General features: G+C 45.3%; 1 protein-coding gene across 2 annotated transcripts in view; it reads left to right on the top strand.

The window, feature by feature from the left end:
• Positions 1 to 678: 678 nt before the first annotated feature.
• Positions 679 to 23,548, top strand: part of LOC117352321 (inactive serine protease PAMR1-like) — a 44,305-nt gene continuing 21,435 nt past the window's right edge. Inside the window, exons 1-6 of one of the 2 annotated variants that reach the window (XM_033928743.1) lie at positions 679 to 903; positions 6,410 to 6,586; positions 7,179 to 7,307; positions 8,200 to 8,314; positions 14,524 to 14,741; positions 15,825 to 15,932. In XM_033928743.1, the coding sequence (XP_033784634.1) occupies positions 840 to 903; positions 6,410 to 6,586; positions 7,179 to 7,307; positions 8,200 to 8,314; positions 14,524 to 14,741; positions 15,825 to 15,932 (811 nt within the window). In that variant the 5' untranslated portion in view covers positions 679 to 839. Of the gene's footprint in view, positions 909 to 6,409; positions 6,587 to 7,178; positions 7,308 to 8,199; positions 8,315 to 14,523; positions 14,742 to 15,824; positions 15,933 to 23,548 lie in introns of both variants that reach the window. The other variant, XM_033928744.1, reaches the window with a different exon arrangement.

The raw sequence follows: 23,548 nt of genomic DNA, 5'->3' as shown, positions 1-23,548 counted from the left end.
TGAAGGAGAATGAAAGGTTTCGTTCAGGGGTGGCAAGTTCTCACAAAGCTGATGCCATCCACTGGACGGGCTTTAGAATTTCTTGCACCTCTTGAACCACTGACTTAAGTTCCTGATAACAGAGAATCTGCTTTTCTTTGTTTTGTTTCGTTTTTAGGAAGTGTTTGTTCATTGTACAGTAATACCTTGGATTTCAAGTAACTTGGTTTGCAAGACAAGCAAAACATTTGATTCAATTTTAACTTGATATACAAGCAAGGTCTGCAAAACAAGTACATACGGTATACACACATCACATCATCACAACTGAGCCAATGGCTCTTCTCTCTCTGACACTGCGGAAGTGTAGTGACTGTTCTAAATGAGTGAGGTCTTGCAATACAAGTACGTATAGTATTTGGTATTAAAGTTTTGGGGTTGTGAAACGAATCGTCTGAGTTTCCATTATTTCCTCTGGGGAAATTCGCTTTGATATACGAGTGTTTTGGATTCCAAGCATGCTTCCGGAACGAATTATGCTCGCAAACCAAGGTTTGACTGTACAGTACTTCGGTTTGTTATTTTTTTCCTTCGCACTGTGGATTTACTCCCCCCCCTCCAGGCTGCAAACGGTTAAGGGAGGTCTGCAGAGTGGCTCAAACCTTCGGGGGTGACGTAACTCGTAGTGTTCGCCAGATGAAGCTCTGGCTAAGGTAGTCACCCAGGCTCCTGACGCCCAAGTGCTGCTGTGTAACCCGAGCTCGGGGCTGGGGAGGACGAGACCGACCCCAGATGGGCGGGTGAGAGGGCTGCTGCCTCTGTCTCAGCAGCACCCTCAGAGAGTGTCTCTGCTGGCCAGGATGCAGCCGGCACTGCTGGCCTCCCTCCTGCTGCCTCTGCTGCTCGTCTACTCCTACCCCAGAGGTACTGTAAGTAGAGCTTTCTTTATTATGGTTCCACACGTGTGCCTTGAGGAAACCAGCAGCGCTCACTATTTGCTAAGTCAAGAGATGTGCTGAGGGATATTTATTTTCTGATTACTTTAGAAACAAAAAAAGCAAGCATTTTTTACTGAATGGGGGTCAGTCTGAGGAAGGAACAAAGGAGGGGGTTTGAGAACACCAGCTCCCCTTGTTCTGCTAGGGGGGAGATTTTAGCAGAGTCAGAGGAAATGCAGTATCCAAAAGGAAAAATATATGAGCCATGAGGGATGAGCGCAGGATTTTCCAGCTGTGCCCAGGTCTTCTTTCCTGCCTTCCCCTCAGGGTCTCCTCAAAGTCGCTGATCTTAGGCAAAGTGGGACTCCCTGGTCCACCAACTCTACATCAGTTCCTTCATCCTTGGGCAAGAAGGGGTTGGAGAAAGCTTGCCTTTCTGTGCTGTTTACTGAATTCCCTCTTCTGTTATCAGTGCCAGAGGCACATTAAACAGCCTGGAACTCCCTGGTTAAGTGAACAAGCAAAGAAGAAGGGGAAAGAAGGATTTTCCCTCAAAAACAATGGAAAGAGGCCACTGAGATGTCGGTTAGTCAACCAATCAGTTACTTTATTGTACCAATAATAAAAAAAACTGAAAACAAAATCTATATCTTGGATATAAAATCACATAAAGAGAACCAGAACCTGTGAGGTGAAAGTAGACGAAGTCTAGGAACGCCTAGAATGTCTCAAATAGGATCCCGGTTTCAGCATCCGTAGATGCCTTCGTCAGGGGATGAACGGACACTGCCGTGGATGACTGAACACAAACCGGCAGTAAATATGGGTCAACAGACTGATGGCGAAGCAGCGTCGTTGGAGGCAAATGCGCGCCATCTACGGCAGTGTCCACCCATCCCCTGATGAAGGCATCTGCGGAGGAGCCTCTCGCCCTCGCTGCGCCACTGAATATATTCAGCATAATATGTACAGTAATATAGAGAGAGCAATATGTAATTTGTGTATTTCATACATGGCGTGGTGGTCTTCTCTCTCTCAAACACTATTAGGAGCATTTTCAAAACACTTAGGGGTCCTTTTATCAAGCTGATAATTGAACCTTTCCCAGGATGGAACTTAGACATCTGGAGCTAGACCTATTTTTAAAGTGTCTAAGTGCTAAAAAGGTACTCAAACTGAACAGATGACCACTGGAGGGATTAATTAATAACCTCCCCCAGTGGTCATTGGACCCTCCCCCAACATCTGAATGAAGCAGTACAAATCTGTCTCCAGAACAGCGGGACTTGGTATGGGAAATCCTAGTAGAGCATCACACAGGGGTGTTAAGTAGCCTGGTGGGTGGGCTACTGAGCCATAGAGAGAAGGACCCAGGCCCATAAGCCACTCTAATCTGCTCCATTTACGGTGGAAAGTGTGAGGCCACCCAAACCCTACTATACTGCCTTATAGGGGCCACCTGCAGCCATCAGGGCTATTGGGGTGGGGTAGACAGGTGGATATAGTGGTTTGGGGAGAGTTTTGGAGGGTTCAGCATGCATTAATGTATAAGGGAGCTATGATGAGATGTTCACCTGGCACCCTTTATGTGAAGCTCACAGCAGTGCCCTGTAAGGTGCCCCACTGCTCTGTTGGCATGTCTGTGTGGCCAGTCCATTACAATGCTGGTCCCTCCCAATTCCAAATGGTCTGGATTCGGACCTGTTTGAACTTGGAAACTTTTGTGGTTGAAAAGGGCAAGAAAAACTTACCCCCCCCCCTCTTTTACAAAGGTGCGCTAAGCGCTAACGCGTTCATGTTATCCTGTGGACGCGTTAGCGGTTAGCGCACACGCCGATTTAGCGTGCACTAAATCCGCGCTAAAACGCTTAGCGCGTCTTCGTAAAAGAGGGCCTTAGGCATCCTGAGGTTGGAATTCCTGACGTCCAAGCCATGTAAATTAAACGTCTAGTTGTTTAAAAAAAAAAAAATAGACGTTTCTCCGCCCTGACTTTTGGACGCCTTGTGGGCAGCATCCAAAATCGGACTTAGCCCTCCTTTCGAAAATGCCCCTCCGCACATAGTACATACACCGGAGAGCGCAACGAAACACCAGCTTTTCTGAGGATGCCTGTGAGCTTCTCAAAGCCTGTGTAAACCTGAGAGAGCACACCGGGGGGGGGGGGGGGGGGGGGGAGGGGCTTTCCTCTGTATCTTTGAATTCTGCACCAGAAACACGCTTCCGTTTTAAGGTGACAGGGAAATAAGAGAACATTTGTTGCTTTCCCTGTGAAAGAGCACAACCTCTCCCCCCCCCCCCCCCCCCGTTCAGTTACTGCAGTTTTAGCCCACACAAAGTTGTTTCAGTGTTTGATAAAATCACTGGAGGGAAACAAAAGCAGTAGAAAGGGTTGTTTTTCCTATGGATACCCCTGTTTTACAAATTCCGAGCATTATTTTGCCACTGTAGCTGAAAAGAGTGCTCTCTTATTTCGTCAAGTGCCAATCTGCAGAAACAAAATTCAAGGTTTTTTGACATTGTGTCAGATCATTGATTGAACAACAAGCAACAAAAAGGAACAATAATATTATTGTTCCTTTTTGTTGCTTGTTGTTATATCCACCTTGGAACAATATCTAGTTTATTCATTCACCCAGTTGTTGATATTAGATCATTGGTTGAACCATATCCACGTCATTCTCTTCTTGGTTGGGCTGAGAACGTTCCAGCACCCCTTCGTAGATCAATCGAATGGCTGTGTTCTCTACTAATTGAAGTTGTTTTTTCAACTATAAAAAGGCGTCCTTTGTTACAAACTTCGCTTGGGCCTTTAAGGTGAGACAGCCTTCCACTACCACTCCCCAAATTTTTGAATAATGGTCAAATATAAATTTGTCCAGTCCTTTGGTGAAAGATTGAGACAGCCAGAGATGGTCTATTGGGCCTATCCGCAGAAATTTTGTTTTATTACAATTTAATTTAAGACATGGAGATGATGGCCAGTCTTCAACCTATGTTACGCACTCTGAGATTCTATTAATGGTTAGGGACTGATTTTCTTTAACTGGGAGCAACACTCTAATATCATCTGCATATATACAAAAATTCAGTTCTAAACTATCCAGTGATCTGAGTAAGATATTAAATAGAGAGGTACCCGGCAGTTGGCTCGTCAAGACAAAGAAAAGATTTTATCCTTCTTAACACTATAAATTCGACATGAAAGGAAACCCAAGAACCAATTCAAAACTCAGTCCTATCTCCTAGGAATTCTAAGAGCTTCGGAGATAATACTGCCACGGCCGGCAATAAAAAAGCCTAATGCGGCTTCGTAAAAGGGGACCTTAGTGCTGTAAACGTGAGTTTGTGATCCATTAGATCGAAGGCTCATGAGAGATCAATTTTGGCCTTTACTCATCCATGAAAGCCAGATTGAGAAGGATGTAGGCTATCGTATTGATTCAACGTTGAGTAACCTCTATAACGTTCGATAATTGCAAGCTTCTTCCATGTTTCCTTTTGGATTTTTGGGGACAGGTGTTAGTACAATATTACCCAAATATTGAGGGAAGCTACCCATATCCAGCTGGGTGTTTAGCCACGCAGTCAGTACATTTTACAAAGGAAGGGTCGCCTCGTTTATAATATAGGCTGGGCAGATGTCCAAACCAATGCTTCCTCTAAGGAGTGGCTGGGTACGTGAAAAATTTTTTTCTCGTGTGCGCAACAAGTTCAAAAAACCAACAATTTTTGATCCCCGTATTAGCAATGCATTACTGTATATAAGACAAAAACCCATCACACATATGGTCATTGATTTAATTTCGTTTAATTAGGGGGTATTTTAACAAAGCACGCTAGCCGACTTAGCGCGTGCTAAATGCTAACGCGGCCATTCTATGGACGCATTAGCATTTCGCGTGCCTTAGTAAAAGACCCCCTTAATTTTTATAGTTTAATTTTGTTTGAAAGTCAGGTCAGGTCAGTATTTTTGTGAGTGACTATGTAACGACCATGTAATATATATGAGCGATTACTCACATACTCCACTTAGTGGGAACATAAGTCTCCCCACAGAATCGCCCAGTTTGCCACCCCCCTACCATCTAACTCTGGTCTCTTACCTTCTTTCTCTGTCTTTTATTATCAACTTGTTTCTCTCATTCTGTCGCTCATCTATCATTAACCCTCTGTCTCTCACCTTCTCTCTCTCTCATCTTGTGTCTCTCATGGTAGTTTCTCTCTGTCTTTCTGTTGCCACTCATGCTGTCTCTCACCTTCTCTCTCTCCTGCTCTCACCTTGTTGCCTCTCATGCCTCACTCGAGTCTCTCTCTGTATCTCTCTTGCTGTGTTCCTGGTGTTTCTCTCTGTCACTTTTACTGGTAGTCTCTTTGTCTCCTTTTCTATCTCTTGCTCTCTTCTGCACGCAGCGAAGAGCAGGGCAGAAGGGAATGGCTTTGGAGGGGGTCACTTTGGCCCTCTGCAGTGCTCCCTGCCTTTGATCTTCAGGACTCATTGTGCCAGGGCTTCGGTTCCTTTGAGGTGATGTCAACACTGGCCTGAATCTTGTAAACAAGAACATTCCAGAGATTTTCTTCCTCTGACTACTTGTTTGTCTTAGAGCTAGGCCAAGTTGCTTATTTATTTGATTTTGGTCTTTTTTTTGTGAAATGGAATAGTCACATGTCTGCAGGAGGGATCTGGGAGAGCGGTGGACGTTCTGTAATCAGTATGACCAGCACTCGGGCAGCTTCAACTCCTACTAAAGATACATAAGAACATAAGAATGGCCTTACTGGGTCAGACCAATGGTCCATCAAGCTCAGTAGCCCGTTCTCACGGTGGCCAATCCAGGTCACTAGTACCTGGCCAAAACCCAAAGAGTAGCAACATTCCATGCTGAACTGCAGAAACTTTTTGAAGAACCTTCTTACATATATATTAGATAGATTGATTGATCTAGATATAGATAGGTAGATATTGATATTGAAATTGTCATTTCTTGCTCACATGTGACCTGAAGGAGAGAGGGGCAGTGTGTGCTTTCCTGTATTCCTCAGGAGGGAAGAGGGCGAGCCCTTTCTTGCAGATGGAGAACAGGTGGTCTCTCCTGATTGCATGAGCAGTGACGATGTTGAGGACATTCTTGGGTGAAGTTGTGTAGGATGAGCGGTAACTAGGCAGAGTGGCCAGGATAAATGCTCCTTAGCTGCTGACATCTACTATCACGTATTAGGTTCCCATAACAGGGATTTTCATTCTGGATTTTACTGTAGACAAACGCGATTACTATGGGTTTACTGGAAAAAATGTTTAGACTGCATGAACCGAATATTTTGAAGTAAACTGCATGGGGTATATATTTGCCAGAAGCATTCAAAAAACACCACCAAGGACCAAGAGCACATACGAAAGCCAAAACTGAAATGGGAAATGTGTCCCCTGATCCTTGGCTCCCCTTTCTTCCTTCTCTTATGCACTCCATCCATCCTTTCTTTGTTCTTGTTTCAGAGTACACCGTCATCAATGAAAATTGTCCTGGTGCCGAGTGGAACATTATGTGCCGTGAATGCTGTGAATACGATCAGATTCAATGCATCTGTCCCGGGGGAAAACAGAAAGTCGGGTACACCATTCCCTGCTGCAGAAATGAGGAAAACGAATGTGATTCCTGCTTAATCCATCCAGGTAACATCCTTGAGCTAACAGCGTGTAACAAATCCAAGAGAAACCTACACAGTGGAAGACGGAGCTGTCCCACACGTTCAGGAGCAGGGGTTCTGGGCCCGGAAGACAACCCTGGCTCTTTTGCTTCCGTTGAGACTCTTGACGAAGGCAAAGATGCCAAAACACTGTCTGTGTTGAGTCTTTGAGTCCTCGCAGTGCTACTTTCAGTAAAGTGAACTTTGCACCCGTGGCTAAATTATTGACATCTCATCCTCACGACTTCTTTGTTGTATCTGTGTTTCTATGACATCACAAAGCAGGTTTAAAGAGCGTTAGCCAATAGGGAGAGGAGGAATTAGTAGATGCTCTGGATGGACAATTTGGCCTTTATCGATAAGGTTCTCTTATCATTCTAAAAAGCCTTCCAGTAACAGGAGACCAGGATGAGGCCCAGTTCCACTGGCGCATGAAGAGCTGTGGTAGTCCCTGAAGGCCTGATTTATGTGTCGACGGGAAAAAGCTTTAGTAAATGAAAAGACCCTTAGCGCTGTCTCTTTCTTTTGAGCAGGAGATGTCTCTCACAATGCTTGTCCTTCTGTCTCGTCCATCCCAGGTTGTACCATTTTCGAGAACTGTAAAACGTGCCACAACGGCTCCTGGGGCGGAAAGCTCGATGACTTCTACATTAAGGGAAGGTACTGCGCCGAGTGCCGAGGGGGCTGGTACGGAGGCGACTGCATGAGTAAGTACCCCGATGACCTCCAGCGCTTCAAGCTGAGCTCTGATGCTCCACTCAGGGGAGGCTGTGGTGGGAGCAGCCGCCTGTGCCGGTGACCGAGTGATCTGATTGGCTGAACCTGACGGTGCTGGTGAGCTTTATGATAACGCAGACAAGTTTGGTATTTGGCAGGTGCTGTTTGCTTTCTCATAGGGTTACCAGATTTTCCGTTTGGAAAATCTGGGCCCCCTAGACCCGCCCCCCAGGCCCGCCCAGTTCTACATATCCCCGCCCCATCACGCCCCAGCCCCCCCTTCCCCCCGCTGCCTGCTCTCATCGGGCAGGACATCCGCGCACATGCAGATTCAACCCGGTGACGTCACGTGTGCACACGCACCCGTGCACATGACACCATCGCGTGGCATCTGTGCAGATGCTCTCCTAACCGACGCGATGTGCCTGGTTTTGAAAAGCCATCCAGACATGTCCGGGGAAATTCAGACGTCCAGTAACCGTACTTTCTCAGGCTGGATGGGCATCAGGTCTCTGCTCTGGCTCCGTGCCATCTTACCAGCTTCCGGAGCTGACACTGACTGCTTTACCATTCACAGAGCAGAACGGATGTGTGTGTGTGTATGTGACCGCTTCTTGGGCTGTGGTACATTTTTCAGAGTCTCACCTGGTTCATACTGCTCGTTAATGACAGTGGGCTCCACGGTTCATAGTCATTTGCACATTTTGGCACAGAGAAATACATTCTTACACTGTTGGTGTTGAATTTCACATTTCTCAGGTCATTTCCACATGAAAAACCTGCTGTTTGCACAAGGGTTATCAGCAGGTGACTGCTGCTCATGCGTTCGTGGTGCGTGAGGGGTTTGGTGTAGTCCTCATGGGTTTTTTTGCTTTCTCTCAGGGTGTGGTGAGGACATTCATGCGTCTCGAGGTGAGATCTTACTGGAGAGTTACCCTGTAGATGCCCACTGTGAATGGACCATTCATGGGAAGCCCGGATTTATCATTGAATTAAGGTACTCTTAGGAGGGATTTCTACAAATTACTACACATTTGAAGAAGATGAAATCCTCAATAGTGAAAAACACGAGAGTATTGAAATCATTGCTCATGGGTGACACCTAGTGGATGGATTCAGGACCTGAGATTGCAGGGTTCCAGAAGGATCTTCTTGTCAGGTACTTGGGACCTGGCTTGGCCACTGTTGGAAACAGCATACTGGGTTTGATGGACCTTCAGTCTATCCCAGTATGGCAACTCTTATGTTCTTACATAGCTCTGGGCCCAGGGGAGGGGAGAGGAGAGGAAAGAGGATAAAGAGATATAAAATTGGGGTAAAATCGCCATGTAGTCATAAATGAAAGCGCATGGCACTAGGTTCCCAGTCTTGGTTTAAAATTTAAATAGACCTGGAAGTCCAAAAGGGGTAGAGTGCTGGGCAAAATATAGTAATATAGTAACATAGTAGATGACGGCAGATAAAGACCCGAATGGTCCATCCAGTCTGCCCAACCTGATTCAATTTAAAATTTTTTTTTTTATTTCTTCTTAGCTATTTCTGGGCGAGAATCCAAAGCTTTACCCGGTACTGTGCTTGGGTTCCAACTGCCGAAATCTCTGTTAAGACTTACTCCAGCCCATCTACACCCTCCCAGCCATTGAAGCCCTCCCCTGCCCATCCTCCACCAAACGGCCATACACAGACACAGTGGTTAGATCAGTGGTTCCCAAGCAAGTCCTGGGGGCCAACAGAATTTTAGGATTTTTGTCATGAATAACTAATAAACAGTCCTGGCCAGGAGAAACCAGAAGCGTAGAAACCATAGCGCAGATCCCAGTATGTCAAAAGTGAAACTTCTATTCAAACCTCATAGACACCAGCGACTGATGGTGGCCACCTTTCAAAGGGCACCTGCATCAGGGGTATGGTATGAACGATAAAAACATTAAAATTATATCTATAAGAACACATGTTCACATTTAAAACATTAACAGGCAAAACTTGATAGAAAGTTAAAAATGTTTCATATGCCGTATATAAAAAAATTTATTAAAAAAAAAAAAAAAAAAAAATCTTCCCCGCCTATTCCTAGGCAGGTTTTAAAAAAAATGCAGAGGTCCTTCTATGGGCGCTTTAGCATGGATGCTAAATATCATACAAATGCAGGCACATGCAATAATTTTGTACAAACACACAATAAAATCATCAGTTTCTTCAGAAACAATAATCTGACATTCAGCCCTTTTGTGCTTGTGTTCACGGAAACAAAGGCACGCTAGTTGAGAAGGAATGTTCTGCTGTCTTATTGTAGTGGTTGATGGTTTAACAGGCACGCCTGCGTTCCCAGGGCTCTTTATTAATGGTTTTTTTTAACAATCAGGATCTTGCTGACTCATTTGGTCTGAAAGAGCTGCCAGAACCCATCACCGGCAGTTTCTTACACACGTAATGCGTTGATACGTTTTCAGCTTTGTCCCCTCCTCACTGGATAGAACGGGACCCTGCGCTAAAGTAGCACGCCTTGTGGTAAAATAACCCTTCTTAAGATTAGCGTGCACTAAACCACTAGGGGCTGGGTTGTCTCAATGGCGCCACTGTCGGCCTCCAGCAAAGGTAGAAGGCGCCAGAAATGTAAGCCAGGCTTTTCAAAGTCTACATTTCCGGCGCCTACCTTTGACGTGAATCATACCTCCATAGGCACTTTACGGCACGTCCTGTAGGCAGTCAGCCGGCACCTATTTTCCTCTCCATGCTTCTCCTCTTCCGACACCCCCCCCCCCCCCTAATGGCGGCTCAGGCCCCATTTGGAGTACCTCCGTGCATGCGCAGACATCAAAGTGATGATGTCAGGAGGGGGCAACGCGGTGATGTCATGTTCACACGTGCATGCGCGGATGCCTTCCTGCCCGACGACCAGGCAGCGGGGGGGGGGGGGGAGAGCAAGGCTGAGAGCGAAGCTGAGGCATTTAGGGGTGGGGATGGGTGGAACTGATCAGGTAGGTGGGTCTAGGAGGACCGGATATTATTGACGTATAATCTGGTAACCCTGTTTATTTAGGCCAAGAAACCCCTGGCATAAATGGGAGGGCGCCAAAGAGTTCATCGCCTACCAACACCTAAGACCGCTTAGACGCTACTAGGCAGGATTCTATAAATGGCAACTAGCGGATGATCGATGATCACACTCAATGGCGCCTCCATGCTGTTATGCTTTGAAGCGCGATGTGAAACGAATTTTGATTACAGACCTCTCTCAACTGCTGTGCTGTCTTTTACCGTCTTGGATCTTGCGGGTTATCGGCCTAAAAGAAGGCCGTCCAAGTGCCGATAATCAAACCTATTTTTTTGACGTTTCCAGGAACTATTTAGGCCTCTGAATGCCGCTGTGCCCTGTAAAGGGCATATTTGGAGGAGTGGTTGGGGTGGCAGGTGGGTCGTCCTGCAGGGATAATCGAATGTTTTGCTAGACATCCTGGACGTTGAGTTAGACGATGTAAAAACAGGTATAAGTGCCAAAAAGGTATCCAAAGTGACCAGATAACCACTGCAGAGACAAAGTAAAGACCCCCCCCCACACACTCTCCCAGTGTTCACTAACCCCCTCACCCCCCCCCCCCACAAAGATCGGAATAAAAACGTACATACCTGTCTCCAGAACATCAACACTTGGCATAGGAAAGCCTAATAGAGCTGCACACAGGCCTCTTAAATAGACTGGGGAGTGGGCTAGTTGACCATAGAGAGGTGGACCCAGGCCCACTCTAACCACTACATGCAGATGGAACTTGTGCGCCCACCAACCCCCCCCAAACCCTACTGTACTTCCATATATGTGTCACCTGCAGCCATAAGGGCTATTAGGGTGGTAGACCAGTGGGTAGGGTGGGTTTGGGGGGGGGCTCATCATATCCTATAAGGGAGTTCTGGTGAGTTGTTTATCTGGCATCCTTTATGTGAAGTTCACAGCAGTGTCCTGTAAGGTGCCCCTCTGCTCTGTTGCCATGTCCATCACAATGCTGGCTTCTGTCTTGTTCCGGGCGTTAGCGACTTGGTCTATCAAGAAAAGACAATCTACATATTGACGTATAAGGAACGTGAATGTTGGTCAGATTGGATGGACCATTCGGGTCTCCATCTGCTGTCATTTACTATGTCTTCATGTTCTGCACGCGGTCACAAGAGATTATCAGTATCTCCATAACCACTAGTACAATTATCGGAAATCCTTCTATCGCCCGAAGTGCAACAGTGTTTATTTTTTTGAAGTACGGGGTCCTGGCCTCAGTGTAGACAGATATTCTAAGTGGCAGTCGACATCGAGACCTGCAAAGCTGAGGCGGTAAACATTTAGGGGGAACTGTGTGCCCTGCTTCCGAGCACAGGCTGTGCCTATGTGGAGAAGGACAGCTGTCGCCGGATTTCTTCTGCTATTAGAAGAGAACAGATCCATTGCAACAGATGGTGGTTATATTTCCGTTTGCCTGCTGAAATCATGCAGGCAGTGGATTTATTTTCTAGCCACAACAGTAGAAAAAAAAAATAAAAAAAGGAATGTTGTTTTGTCTAGAAAATAAATCTACAGCTAATAAAAAGAAGGAGAATTGCGAGTCCTGGGGGTCTGAACACTAGGACTAGGTTTTGAGCTATTCTCCCGAAGCATTCTTGTGCCTTTTCTTTACGTCTCGATGAAATGCACAAGACTACAGGTCCTAGAATGCATATTTATTTGTTTATTTGTCAAATTGATATCCCTCTCCTTCCAAAGTTCAGGGATGACTCTTAAAAATAAGACCGATTATTATATATATGTAATATAACACAATGTCATTGTTGTAAGGTGCCATCGACTCGTGCTCAAGCCCTAGTGACTTGATGAATTGCGGATCTAAAGAGAAATCAGATTTGTGCTAGTCCAGAAAGGTCCTCCATCGTCATCCCCATGGTTGTTTTCAACGTGTCCAGCCATTTGATTGCAGGTCGCCCTCTTCGCCTGGTTCCTTCGATCTTCCCAAACATGATATCCTTCTCCAGTGATCTCTCCCATCGGCTCGTGCTCAAGTCCTAGCAACTTGATGAATTGTGGATCTAAAAAAAAAAATTGGTTGTGTGCTAGTCTGGAAAGGTCTTCCAGCATCATCTCCATGGTTGTTTTCAACGTGTCCAGTCATTTGATTGCAGGTTGCCCTCTTTGCCTGGTTCCTTCGATCTTACAAAACATGATGTCCTTCTCCAGTGATCTCTCCGGTCGACTCATGCTCGAGTCCTAGCGATTTGATGAATTGCAGATCTAAAAAGAAATCAGTTTTGAGCTAGTCCGGAAAGGTCCTCCAGCATCATCTCCATGGTTGTTCGTGTCCAGCCATCTGATTCCAGGTCGCCCTCTTCGTCTGGTTCCTTCGATCTTCCCAAACATGATGTCCTTCTCCAGTGATCTCTCTCTTCCGATGGTGTGACCAAAATAAGACAGTCGTAACTTCATCATTTGGGCTTCGAGTGACATAGCCGGTTTGATCTCTTCTAGAATATAAAACACAATAAGTTGCTTTTAAAAGTATTTCCCTGTAATTTCATTGAGAGCCCCCTAGTCTTTGTAATTTTTGACCGAGTGAAAAATCGATCCACTTGTACCCGTTCTACTCCACTCAAGGTTTTGTAGACTTCAATCCTATCTCCCCTCAGCCGTCTCTTTTCCAAGCTGAAGAGCCCTAGCCTTTTTAGTCTTTCCTCATACGAGAGGAGGTCCGTCCCCTTCTCTGGCTATGCTTTTACTCGAATTTTGTTTTCTGTCTCTCTTTTCTGTTTCAAATTCGGCTCTTCTTTCTTTATTTCTGTTCTTCAACAGTGAATATTATAATACTTTATCTTCCTTTCCCAACCTAATGCTTTCTTTCTTCCCCTCTTCCTCTCTGTTCCCTTTTTCTCCTACACGGTCACCGGGTTTCTTTGTTTCGGATATTCTTACTCCCTGCTTAGATGAAAGGATGTGTTAAAATGGAACACGTCTACTGAAATGCTCTCCAGCATATTGATAAGCGATAGGGAATCGCAGGGGTCATGAAAGGCCAGAAGTCCGGGGGGCCTCATTACTGCTCTGAATTCCCCCTCTCAGGTTTTTATTTCGCTTCCCCTAATCGATCTCAAGGCAAATGAGTTCACGTACCAGTCACCGTGAAAGGCATCAAATATTTAAGAGCTGTCTGTGCTAATAAACCACCTCCTGCTGGACAAACCATATCAGATATAATACCTAATAAGGAAGATCCTGGGTTTTCTCTGCAAGTCTCCCAGTATGTCAGACCTCTTTAAACAGCTCAGGCTTTTTAAGCCTGGGATAGAGCTGCTAAAGGATCATCATATTGTGACCTTTGGCTTTTCCTCCTGTCATTGGCCCTTGGTGCATGATCCTAAGCAGGTAGATGAGTCCTGGGTCTGAATATTTGACTTTTTGTTTTCCTCTCATAAATCAAGCCATGACCCCTTGAGGCAGCTGCAGCTCTTTTGATCAATAAGACCTAGGAAAAGGGGAAGACGGTTTGAGATAGAGAATGACACGGGGGCAAATTTTTCCCTGTCTCCACGGGAACTCATTTTCCCATCCCCGCTAGTTCGTTTCCTGTCCCTGCCCCTGCCCCATTCCTTCAAGCTCCATCCTCTTCCGCACAAGCCTCAAACACTTTAAATCCTAAGTAGCCACATTCTAGAGCTCAGATTGTGATGTCATAATGCCTCATTCCACCAATGCCTAAGCTCCGTCTTCATCTGCACAAGCCTCAAACACTTTAAAAGCTTAAGTGTTCAAGGCTTGTGTAGTTAAGGCTGAGCTTACAGGAATGGGGCAGGGAGAGGAGACAGCGACAAAACTCTTGGGGATGGGATGGGGAAACTGAGTTCTTGCGGGGATGGGGAAAAATTTGTCCCCCGTGTCATTCTCTAGTTTGAGATACAATCACTAACAGTTTCTATTGGGCCCATGGCGCCACTAGGTGTCACTGTTGAGCAATGGCTCAGACTCCCTGCACCCTCAACCATACTGCAGAGGTTTACGAATGTTTCTTTTGAGGCATCCCTGGCCTCAATCAGCCCGAGAAGTGGAGGATGGGCTCAGGAACGAAACCTGGATGTTCCACATGGCAGTGCATGAGACTCAGAGATCTGTAACTTTTGTACCAAGTGTCAATCAGGCAGGATATTTTGAGCAGTAAACACTCTCCCTTTTGGCCGCAGGTTTGCTATGCTGAGTCTGGAGTTTGACTACATGTGCCAATATGATTATGTAGAAGTTCGAGATGGGGATAATGTTGACGCTGGAGTTATTAAGCGCTTCTGTGGCAACGAGCGCCCGCTTCCCATCAGAAGCAGTGGGAATTCTCTGCATCTGTTGTTTGAGTCTGACGGATCCAAGAATTTTGATGGATTTTACGCAACCTTCGAGGAGGTTACAGGTTTGTTTCATCATTTTGCTGGTATGTTGAGGTTTGGAAGTAGAGTTCAAGGCGGAAAAGAAATAAACAGGTAGAAATTAAAAAGAACCTTTAATGGTTTTGCATCTAACTTGCCATTTCTTATTTTCTCCATTGAGATCCTTTTTTCATTCTTTAAAGGATGTTTTTTTTGGCTGTAATAGCCTTTTTCACTTCACATTTTAATCATGCTGGTTCTTGTTTTCTCATCTTGCCTCCTTTTTTAATATGTGGAATACATCTGGTCTGGGCTTCCATGATGGCATTTTGAAACAACATCCATGCCCATTAACAGGTTAGCTGCACAGGATAATCAAAAGACTTAATAGGGCACTCTTGTAAAATTTGCAGGTGAATCTTGCAGAATTGTGCTTCTTGAACGTTGGGTAATTATATCAGCGGAGCCATGCTGTCCTATGGCGCTTTTAGATAAGGAATTAATACAGTATTATTTGACAAATTTATCTCTTAATCTGTGCTTTAATCTTTAATATAATTAATTTTACTCCATTAATTTAAAATTTTTAATGTCTTTTTAATATAACAGGCTGTATTCCTTTTCTTATTATTTTGTATTTCACTGATTGTCCAGTTTTTCTTTTTTGGAAACCGCCTAGAATTCTTTTGATTAAGGCGGTATAGAAAAAGAAAGTTAAGTTATGTTAACAGCATTCTGTTGTAATATCTGTTTTGAACTGTATCCAGGTAGAACAGAAACAAGGCATTTTCTGTTTTGTCTACAGTACACATTTAGATTTTGTCATACAAGCGGTCAAGAAAAAACACTTGAGAGCTGATCTAGGAATCCACTGTACCACTAGTGTCTGAGATAAAATGGACTAATTTATTTTTACATGGTTATTATGTCTCTTGTGAATCCGAGGCATCTGCCTTTATGTACTTTTAGGAATAACTTTGTACATTTCAGTTCGTTCTATTGAGTGAAGGTGATCAAGTTCCTAGAAAAGCTCTCTCTGAATGCAACGCTGAAGAAGACGGACCATGAGCGGAGGTTGTGGTTAGGCTTTGAGTGTGGCTGATGGTCTTTGGGCTTTTTTTTTGCAGCTTGTTCATCATCCCCTTGTCTGCATGACGGGACATGCACCCTGGACAAGATGGCCTCCTTCCGGTGCGCCTGCTTGGCTGGATACACAGGGAGACGCTGTGAAAACTGTGAGTGTGCACTCCACGGGGAAATTTTTAAAATGGCGCCTAACACTTAGTTGCTCAATACTGCAGCAGTAAACAGGATTGTATAAAAATTAGGTACACTTTATAGAATCGCGTTTATAGATGCCTAAAGGGGGCTTAAGTGTCGATATGCATCCTAACCTTAGGTGTACCCTATTTAAGCCAGAGTTTTTGTGCCTGAGTCCAAAGCCTGCGCCTACATAAAAAACATGCCAACATCCTCTCTCTGGTACACACCTTGGATTAGACGCCTACCATAAAGTAGTATTCAAGTGCATCTAACATCAATTATGAGTTGTCAATTCCAGTTATTTGTGCCAATTAAGCCTTTTAAACAATTAACACCCTCTTTTAAGAATGCATAGCGCGGGTTTTAGCACCGTCAGTGGGGGTAACTGCTCCGACGCTATGCGCTTTGCGTTCGTAAGGGGGTAGATTGGGTAGACGCATTGATCTGGGTGCCAAACTGTAGGTGTCGTTTATAGAATCAGGACCTCCATGTCGGCAGAATATGATTCTCGTTGAGTCCTTCCCTTTGGCTGTTGATGGCAGGCTCACAAATTGGGACCAATTGAAGCCGAAGCTACTCTAGATCTTTGCTTAGAGCACTGGATATGAGCTACTCGCTGTAGGCATGTGAAGGGCAATCGTATTATTAGGCACCGACATTTTTGTGCCATTTGGGTGCGTAAATGTACCAAATACCAACCTTTTCCCGGGTAAATATGATGCGTTTATCTGTTCTTGAGTTACAAGTGAAGCATTGCTCTTACAAGAGCTATGGCCATTCCAGTGGCAGGGGTGAAGTTGGACAATTGAGAATGAATAATAATATTGAGGTTTTGTTTATTTTTTTAATGTCTTTATTGAATTTCATAAAATATAATAATTCGACACAACAATTAATCTAATGACGTTTAAGCCCTTCCCCCCCTCCCCCCATCAAAATGGTAAAAGTAGACGAATTGGGAGCACAAACCAGAAAGACAAGTCAATTAGCATGTATTTTTTTTTTTTTAAATGATTGAAAACTTCTCTTTTTATAGAAACTTTTTAAAGTGGTTAAGAAGCAGTGGCTGAAGGAATGAAGTGAGACTTGGCAGTACTGGTCGACAAGTCGCTGAAGCCGTCCGCGCAATGTGCGGCGGTGGCAAAAAGGGTGAACAGAATGCTAGGAATGATTAAGAAGGGGATCACGAACAGATCGGAGAAGGTTATCATGCCACTGTACCGGGCCATGGTATGCCCCCACCTGGAATACTGCGTCCAGCACTGATCGCCGTACATGAAGAAGGACACGGTACTACTCGAAAGGGTCCAGAGAAGATGGTTAAGGGGCTGGAGGAGTTGCCATATAGCGAGAGATTAGAGAAACTGGGCCTCTTCTCCCTTGAAAAGAGGAGACTGAGAGGGGATATGATCGAAACGTTCAAGATAATGAAGGGAATAGACTTAGTAGATAAGGACAGGTTGTTCACCCTCTCCAAGGTAGAGAGAACGAGAAGGCACTCTCTAAAGTTGAAAGGGGATCGATTCTGTACAAACGTAAGGAAGTTCTTGTTCACCCAGAGAGTGGTAGAAAACTGGAACGCACTTCCGGAGTCTGTCATAGGGGAAAACACCCTCCAGGAATTCAAGACAAAGTTAGACAAGTTCCTGCTGAATAGGGATGTGCGCTGGTAGGGCTAGTCTCAGTTAGGGCGCTGGTCTTTGATCTAAGGGTCGCCTGGGGAATGGACTGCCGGGCACGATGGGCCACTGGTCTGACCCAGCAGTGGCAATTCTTATGTTCTTATGCTAATATGTTATGTGGAGGGGCATTTTTGAAAAAAATAAACAAAACCATCTAAGTCCAACTTGGACGTTTCCAGCCGAACGTCCAAACTCGGAGGTACAAAATTGGCCATTTTTGAAAGGCAAACTGCTGGACGTCGAAATATAGATCTATATTTTAAAAAATCATCTACTTAGACATCTTGGCGCAGGTCGTGGAAATGATGTCGGAGAGAGCGCCGATGCTGACACGGGCAGCAACCTCGTGCCAGGGAAGTAAAAGGGGTACAGGAGAAGGCAAGGGGGTGCTCGAATGCGACAAGGAAAGAAGCTGGGGGGGGGAGAGGTTGGAGAAAAAAAGGGATGCTGCGCCCTTAGGAAGACCGCGCCCAGGGTGGGTCGCCCCACCCCCCGCCTCCCCCTTGCTACGTCACAGCACAGAAAAAAGGTTAAAAAAAATAAGAACAAAATGACACCTTTTCATTGGACTAATGTTACCCTTTTCTTCAGAAACAGACATTACAAAGAAGATTATTTTATCGTAAGTGTGGGAAACCCGAAAACCACTTGTTGCACGGCGGAGACATTTTGGTGTTAGATGCTTTGAGGTCTTCACTTCCTTCTGGTGTGAGAATCAAAAACAAAACAAAACCAGTTCAGTCCCTCAAGAGGACGGCTGGTATTTTTATTTCAAGTGAGCAACGCTGCTCCGCTCTCTTCATACCCAGAAGGCGTGCAGTTAATTAAATTTATATAAATAAATGTATTGCGTTCTGCTGTTCCCTTGATTAATTAGGGGGAAATTGAAACCATTATCTCCTTTGGTGTGTTTTCCAGCTCTGCCCTTCCAACTGTCTCGAAATAGAAATTCCAAGCATTTCAGTGGGGAATTCTGTTTCCAAACTGGCTGTAGCGGGATGTGTTTTCACTTTTTTTTTCCCACCTTCTTGCCAAACGCCTATTTAATGTCTACTGGGAAAGGAGCAGGGAAGTAACAGCCTTGATTTTCTGGGTGGAATCGTCAAACCAGAAACCTATCTGTTGCTATTAGTGACTCCCTGGTCACCCCTCTCCCAATATTGGGCCTTGGGCACATGGTCTTCCTTGGAGCTGAAGCATTCAGAGCACCTACAACAGAAATTGTTCTGCAAATTGTATTAATTTATCCATCCACATCTCCATATCTGCTTATCAATATCTGAACATAAGAATTGCCGAAGGTCCATCAAGCCCAGTATCCTGTTTCTAACAGTGGACAAAACAGGTCACAAGTATCTGGGAGAAACCCAAAAAAGAGTAGCAACATTCTAGAACTGAGATGGTGATGTCATAATGCCTCATTCCACCAATGCCTAAGAGCCAACCTCAGCAGTGATGTCATAATGCCTCATTCCACCAATGCCTAAGCTCCGTCCTCACCTGCACAAGCCTCAAACACTTTCAAATCCTAAGTAGCAACATTCTAGAGCTCAGATTGTGATGTCATAATGCCTCATTCCACCAATGCCTAAGAGCCAACCTCAGCAGTGATGTCATAATGCCTCATTCCACCAATGCCTAAGAGCCAACCTCAGCAGTGATGTCACAATGGCTTGATTGTCCTGTACTTGGCTCACATAAGAACATAAGAATTGCCTTTCTGGATCAGACCAATGGTTCTTCTAGCCCAGTATCCCGTCTTCACGGAGGCCAATCCAAGTCACAAATATCTGGCAAAAACCCAAATAGTAGCAGCATTCCATGCCACCGATCCAGGGCACGCAGTGACTTCTCCCATGTCTGTCTCAACAGCAATTTATGGACTTTTCCTCCAGGAACTTGTCCAAACCTTTTTTTTTTTTTAACCAGCTGCATTACCTATGAACATGCTAGCAGTCCATAAATCTACATAGAGGCGGGTGCCTAGATGATAGAATTGCCCTTCAAGGACTAAATTCAGTAGGTGGCGTCCAAAGAAAATGAGCACTCCGAGTCGGTCGCGGTTTATAGAGTAACGTTTAGTGTCGGGATCCGTGCCCACATTTACACCAGTGAAGCCGCGGCACGCTAAACTGGTGACGGCGGCTCGAGGGCATCCGGAAGTGCGCAGATATCAGCGTGATGGTGTCACACACGTGCATGATGTCATCGCATTGTTGCGCACGCAGGCGCAAAGGCCTTCCAGATGGGGCCCCGAGCATCCCAGTGGGAGGTGCTAGAAGGGAAGAGGCGTGGAGAGGAGCTATGGCAGATAAAATAACACACGTTCAGATCTTAAAGAGTCCCAAAAGAGAACCTTTTTGATTGCATGCCGTTACCCAGGATCCCTCGTTGCTCTGCTCTTTGCTATATTGGCATCTTCAGTTTATTTCCCATAATTTCTAGCAGAGTAAAGATTGTACAATGACATCTTTTTAGAAACTGTCCATAGACACCATTACTTTCAACTTGCAGTACAAGGATGTATTTTTTTATTTAAAAAATTTATACATCGCCTAAACTCTGAAGCGGTTTTCAGGTATCAAACATTCATAAAGTTAGCATAAAACCCATCAACTGTTTTCAACTACATTAAACATTTATTATTCTCTGCAGCCTACATGTAGGCAGTAATTTATCACCTTAAATTTAAGAAATTATTAAAAACTCAGATGTTTGTTGATGCCTTTAGGCGTCTGAGCCAATCAGGGCCTTAGGCTCCTCCCCATGCATCACACGATGCACCTGGGAGGGAAAGACCCACCATTTTGGAGCGGCAGGTCTGCAAACGGAACGGACTGAGCTTCCTTCCTGCTCCAACGTGTCTACAAAGGTATGGGGGGTGGTTTGGGGGGTTAAGGGGGACAGCGGGGGCATCCCTCCTGCCTTTTTTCAGGGGGAAAGGGGAAGGGGAGGGGATGTTTGGGGAGGCGCCTGGTGTGGGAGTGGGCCTTCCTGTATCGCTGCCATGTGTGTATGTGGGGGGGGGGGGGTGGAGTCGCATTGGCAGGAGGAAGTGGGCATCCCTCCTGCCAATTTTCTTTCGCGGTGGGAGGGATTCGGCATGGCAAGAGGAAGTGGGCATTCCTTCTGTCATTTTCGCTGGCATGGTGGGTGGCAGTTCATGGTCCTTCATTGGGGAGGGGGGTGATTTTTTTAATGGGGCAGATTATACACGGCATCTGTGCCCATTAAAAAAATGAAGGAAAAAAAAAAGTTTCTTGCTCCGAACGGCTGAGTGGCAGGTTCCTGCTTTCAGAGCTTCTCCTGTCTCAGCTGTTCAGGCTTCCCCTGCCGGCTCTGCGCATGTATGAGATTCGTTCTCACTGCAGTCAATCAGACAGAAGAGTCGGGGATTATGTGGAATATCTGCGTGAATCATTTGCAAGCAAACTTTTTAGTGCATCAATAGCTCTTTCTGAATCGGCCCAAAAAATCAGATTGGAGCAGGCCCACACGGTCTTACAGATCCTCTTAGTGAAATGGTTGGGAAACCCAGTGCTGGAGTGCGGTAGGATGGAACTGGCCCCTCTGGGGTCGCCACAATGCACTGATCCTTTCTTTAAAGACTGTGTGTGCTGCCAGCACTGGGAGAATATCTGTTTGTCATCAGATTTGCTTGTTTATTGTTTTGTTTAATTAGTCATATTTTCCCTTCCATACAGCATTGGATTTCAACATCAGTTTAAATATTTTTGTAGTCTGCAGAGCTTACCCTCATGTCGGTGCAAAGGATTTGCAGATTGAAGGACTGTGCAAAGCATATTTTGGGAATCGGTAGGACCTGAAGAACCAAGCGATACCGTGGGACAGAGGTCACGCTGGAAGACAATAATTATACAAATTCCAGCAGAGTTTAAAACTAAGGACAAGAATAAGGGGCAACTGAAAAGTTCTCAGTCCAACCAACAAATTGTAGAGTTGCGACGGTTCATTGCAGTTGGTGAATCTCGACGTCGCTAACACTTTGCTGCTACTCTACAATTTTTTGTGACTTTTTTTGTTATCCTTTTTTACCATGGACCCCTGACGAAGGTTTGTCCGAAACACGGACCGTGTCGGGCCCCTTGATTGGTAAAAGGGTTTGCATATAATTATTTTGTCACAATAAATTTTGCCTACGTCTTGTACAGATCTGCAGTTTTGTTTTGTTTGCTATCCTTTGAGATGGGCCACCCCCAAGCTCTTCTTTTTTTTTTTCTCCTTGATGTTCTTGGCTTTTTTTTCTTCTACTTATTACCTTGAAGAGTGGACTAACATGGCCACCACGTCACTTCAAGAACTCAAAAACTTGCTACTTATAAATTTTACTGGCCACCTTAAATGAGACCTGATCTTGGTAATCAATGTAGTTTCTTCATCAAAAGGGTCATTCTTTCATGCCTTCTGGCTCCAAAAATTAACCTAGCTGCAGTATTTTGGAAAACCTGTTTAGGTCCAAAAGACGGTAGATTAAACAATGAAACTAAACTACATTAAGAAACAGCCAGACACACAGACACCATTTGAAAAAGGCTTCCTTCAGGAAAATCACCCCAGAATCATCCTTGGATTCTATACATGTCTTCCAAGGCCTCATCCTTCCCATCAGTTGTCCCTCTTACTGCAGAATTTGTTCCATAGCCTTACTGGGTCAGACCAATGGTCCATCAAGCCCAGTAGCCCGTTCTCATGGTGGCCAATCCAGGTCCCAAGTACCTAGGCGCTTAGGTGTGTGACACACGGCTTTGGCTCAGCTCTCTCGCCCACATGCCAAAATGCCCTCTCCTCATGCAATCCGAGTCGCCACCGTGGTGCTGCAGCAATCGGGGGCCTGGGGCCCGGAGGGGAGAGAATGAGATCTCTTGCTGCTCATTAGTGCTGTCCAGGTCCAGTGAGGTCCCTCCCCTCTCCTCGCCTAGCACCTCTCCCCTGTAGTATGTAACTTTTATCTTACTGCGCTGAGAGTTCTACATTTTAACTCTTTCATTCTGTCTTGAAGAGATAAGGTTCAACTCTTTGGAACTTGTTTAAGGTCAACGTCAGAAAAATATTTGGACTACACAGACTTATGAATGTCAGGCACAGAGCAGAGATCGAGACTCGGAAAGGGAGATTCAGAGGAGAGAGAGAGAGACACGAGGTGCACAGTATTATAGAAAATAAGATTGTTTCCATGGTTCTGCTGCCGAAGAGACAACAGCGTGTTTACAAAAAGCAGGCACTGCAGAGTTACAGAGATTCTTGCGTCAACCTAGCCTTTCAAAAAGCACACATATATATAAGCACATAAGCATGGCCTCTGCCGAGTCAGACCATAGGTCCATCATGCCCAGCAGTCCGCTCCCGCGGCGGCCCCCCAGGTCAATGACCTGTAGTGAACTATTACTCAAGAGCATTTTGTCTTGTATAGTAACCCTCTAATTGTACCCCTGGATTCCCTTACCCTTCAGGAATTCGTCCAATCCCTCTTTGAACCCCAAAACTGTACTCTGCTCAACCACCCCCTCTGGAAGCGCATTCCAGGTGTCCACCACCCTCTGGGTGAAGAAGAACTTCCTAGCATTTGTTCTAAACCTATCTCCCTTCAATTTTTTTGAGTGTCCTCTAGTTCTTGTTGCCCCCGCCAGTCTGAAGAATCTGTCTCTCTCTACCTTCACTATACCCTTCATGATCTTATAAGTTTCTATCATATCCCCTCTAAGTCTCCGCTTTTCCAGGGAAAAGAGCCCCAACTTCTCCAGCCTCTCAGCATACGAGAGGTTTTCCATGCCCTTTATCATTTTTGTCGCTCTTCTCTGGACCCTCTCGAGTATCGCCATATCTTTCTTTAGGTACGGCGACCAGTACTGGACGCAGTACTCCAGATGCGGTCGCACCATTGCCCT

Source organism: Geotrypetes seraphini, chromosome 19 (assembly GCF_902459505.1).
Source record: "Geotrypetes seraphini chromosome 19, aGeoSer1.1, whole genome shotgun sequence".
Taxonomy (NCBI): domain Eukaryota; kingdom Metazoa; phylum Chordata; class Amphibia; order Gymnophiona; family Dermophiidae; genus Geotrypetes; species Geotrypetes seraphini.
This window is presented reverse-complemented; position numbering and strand designations above follow the sequence as displayed.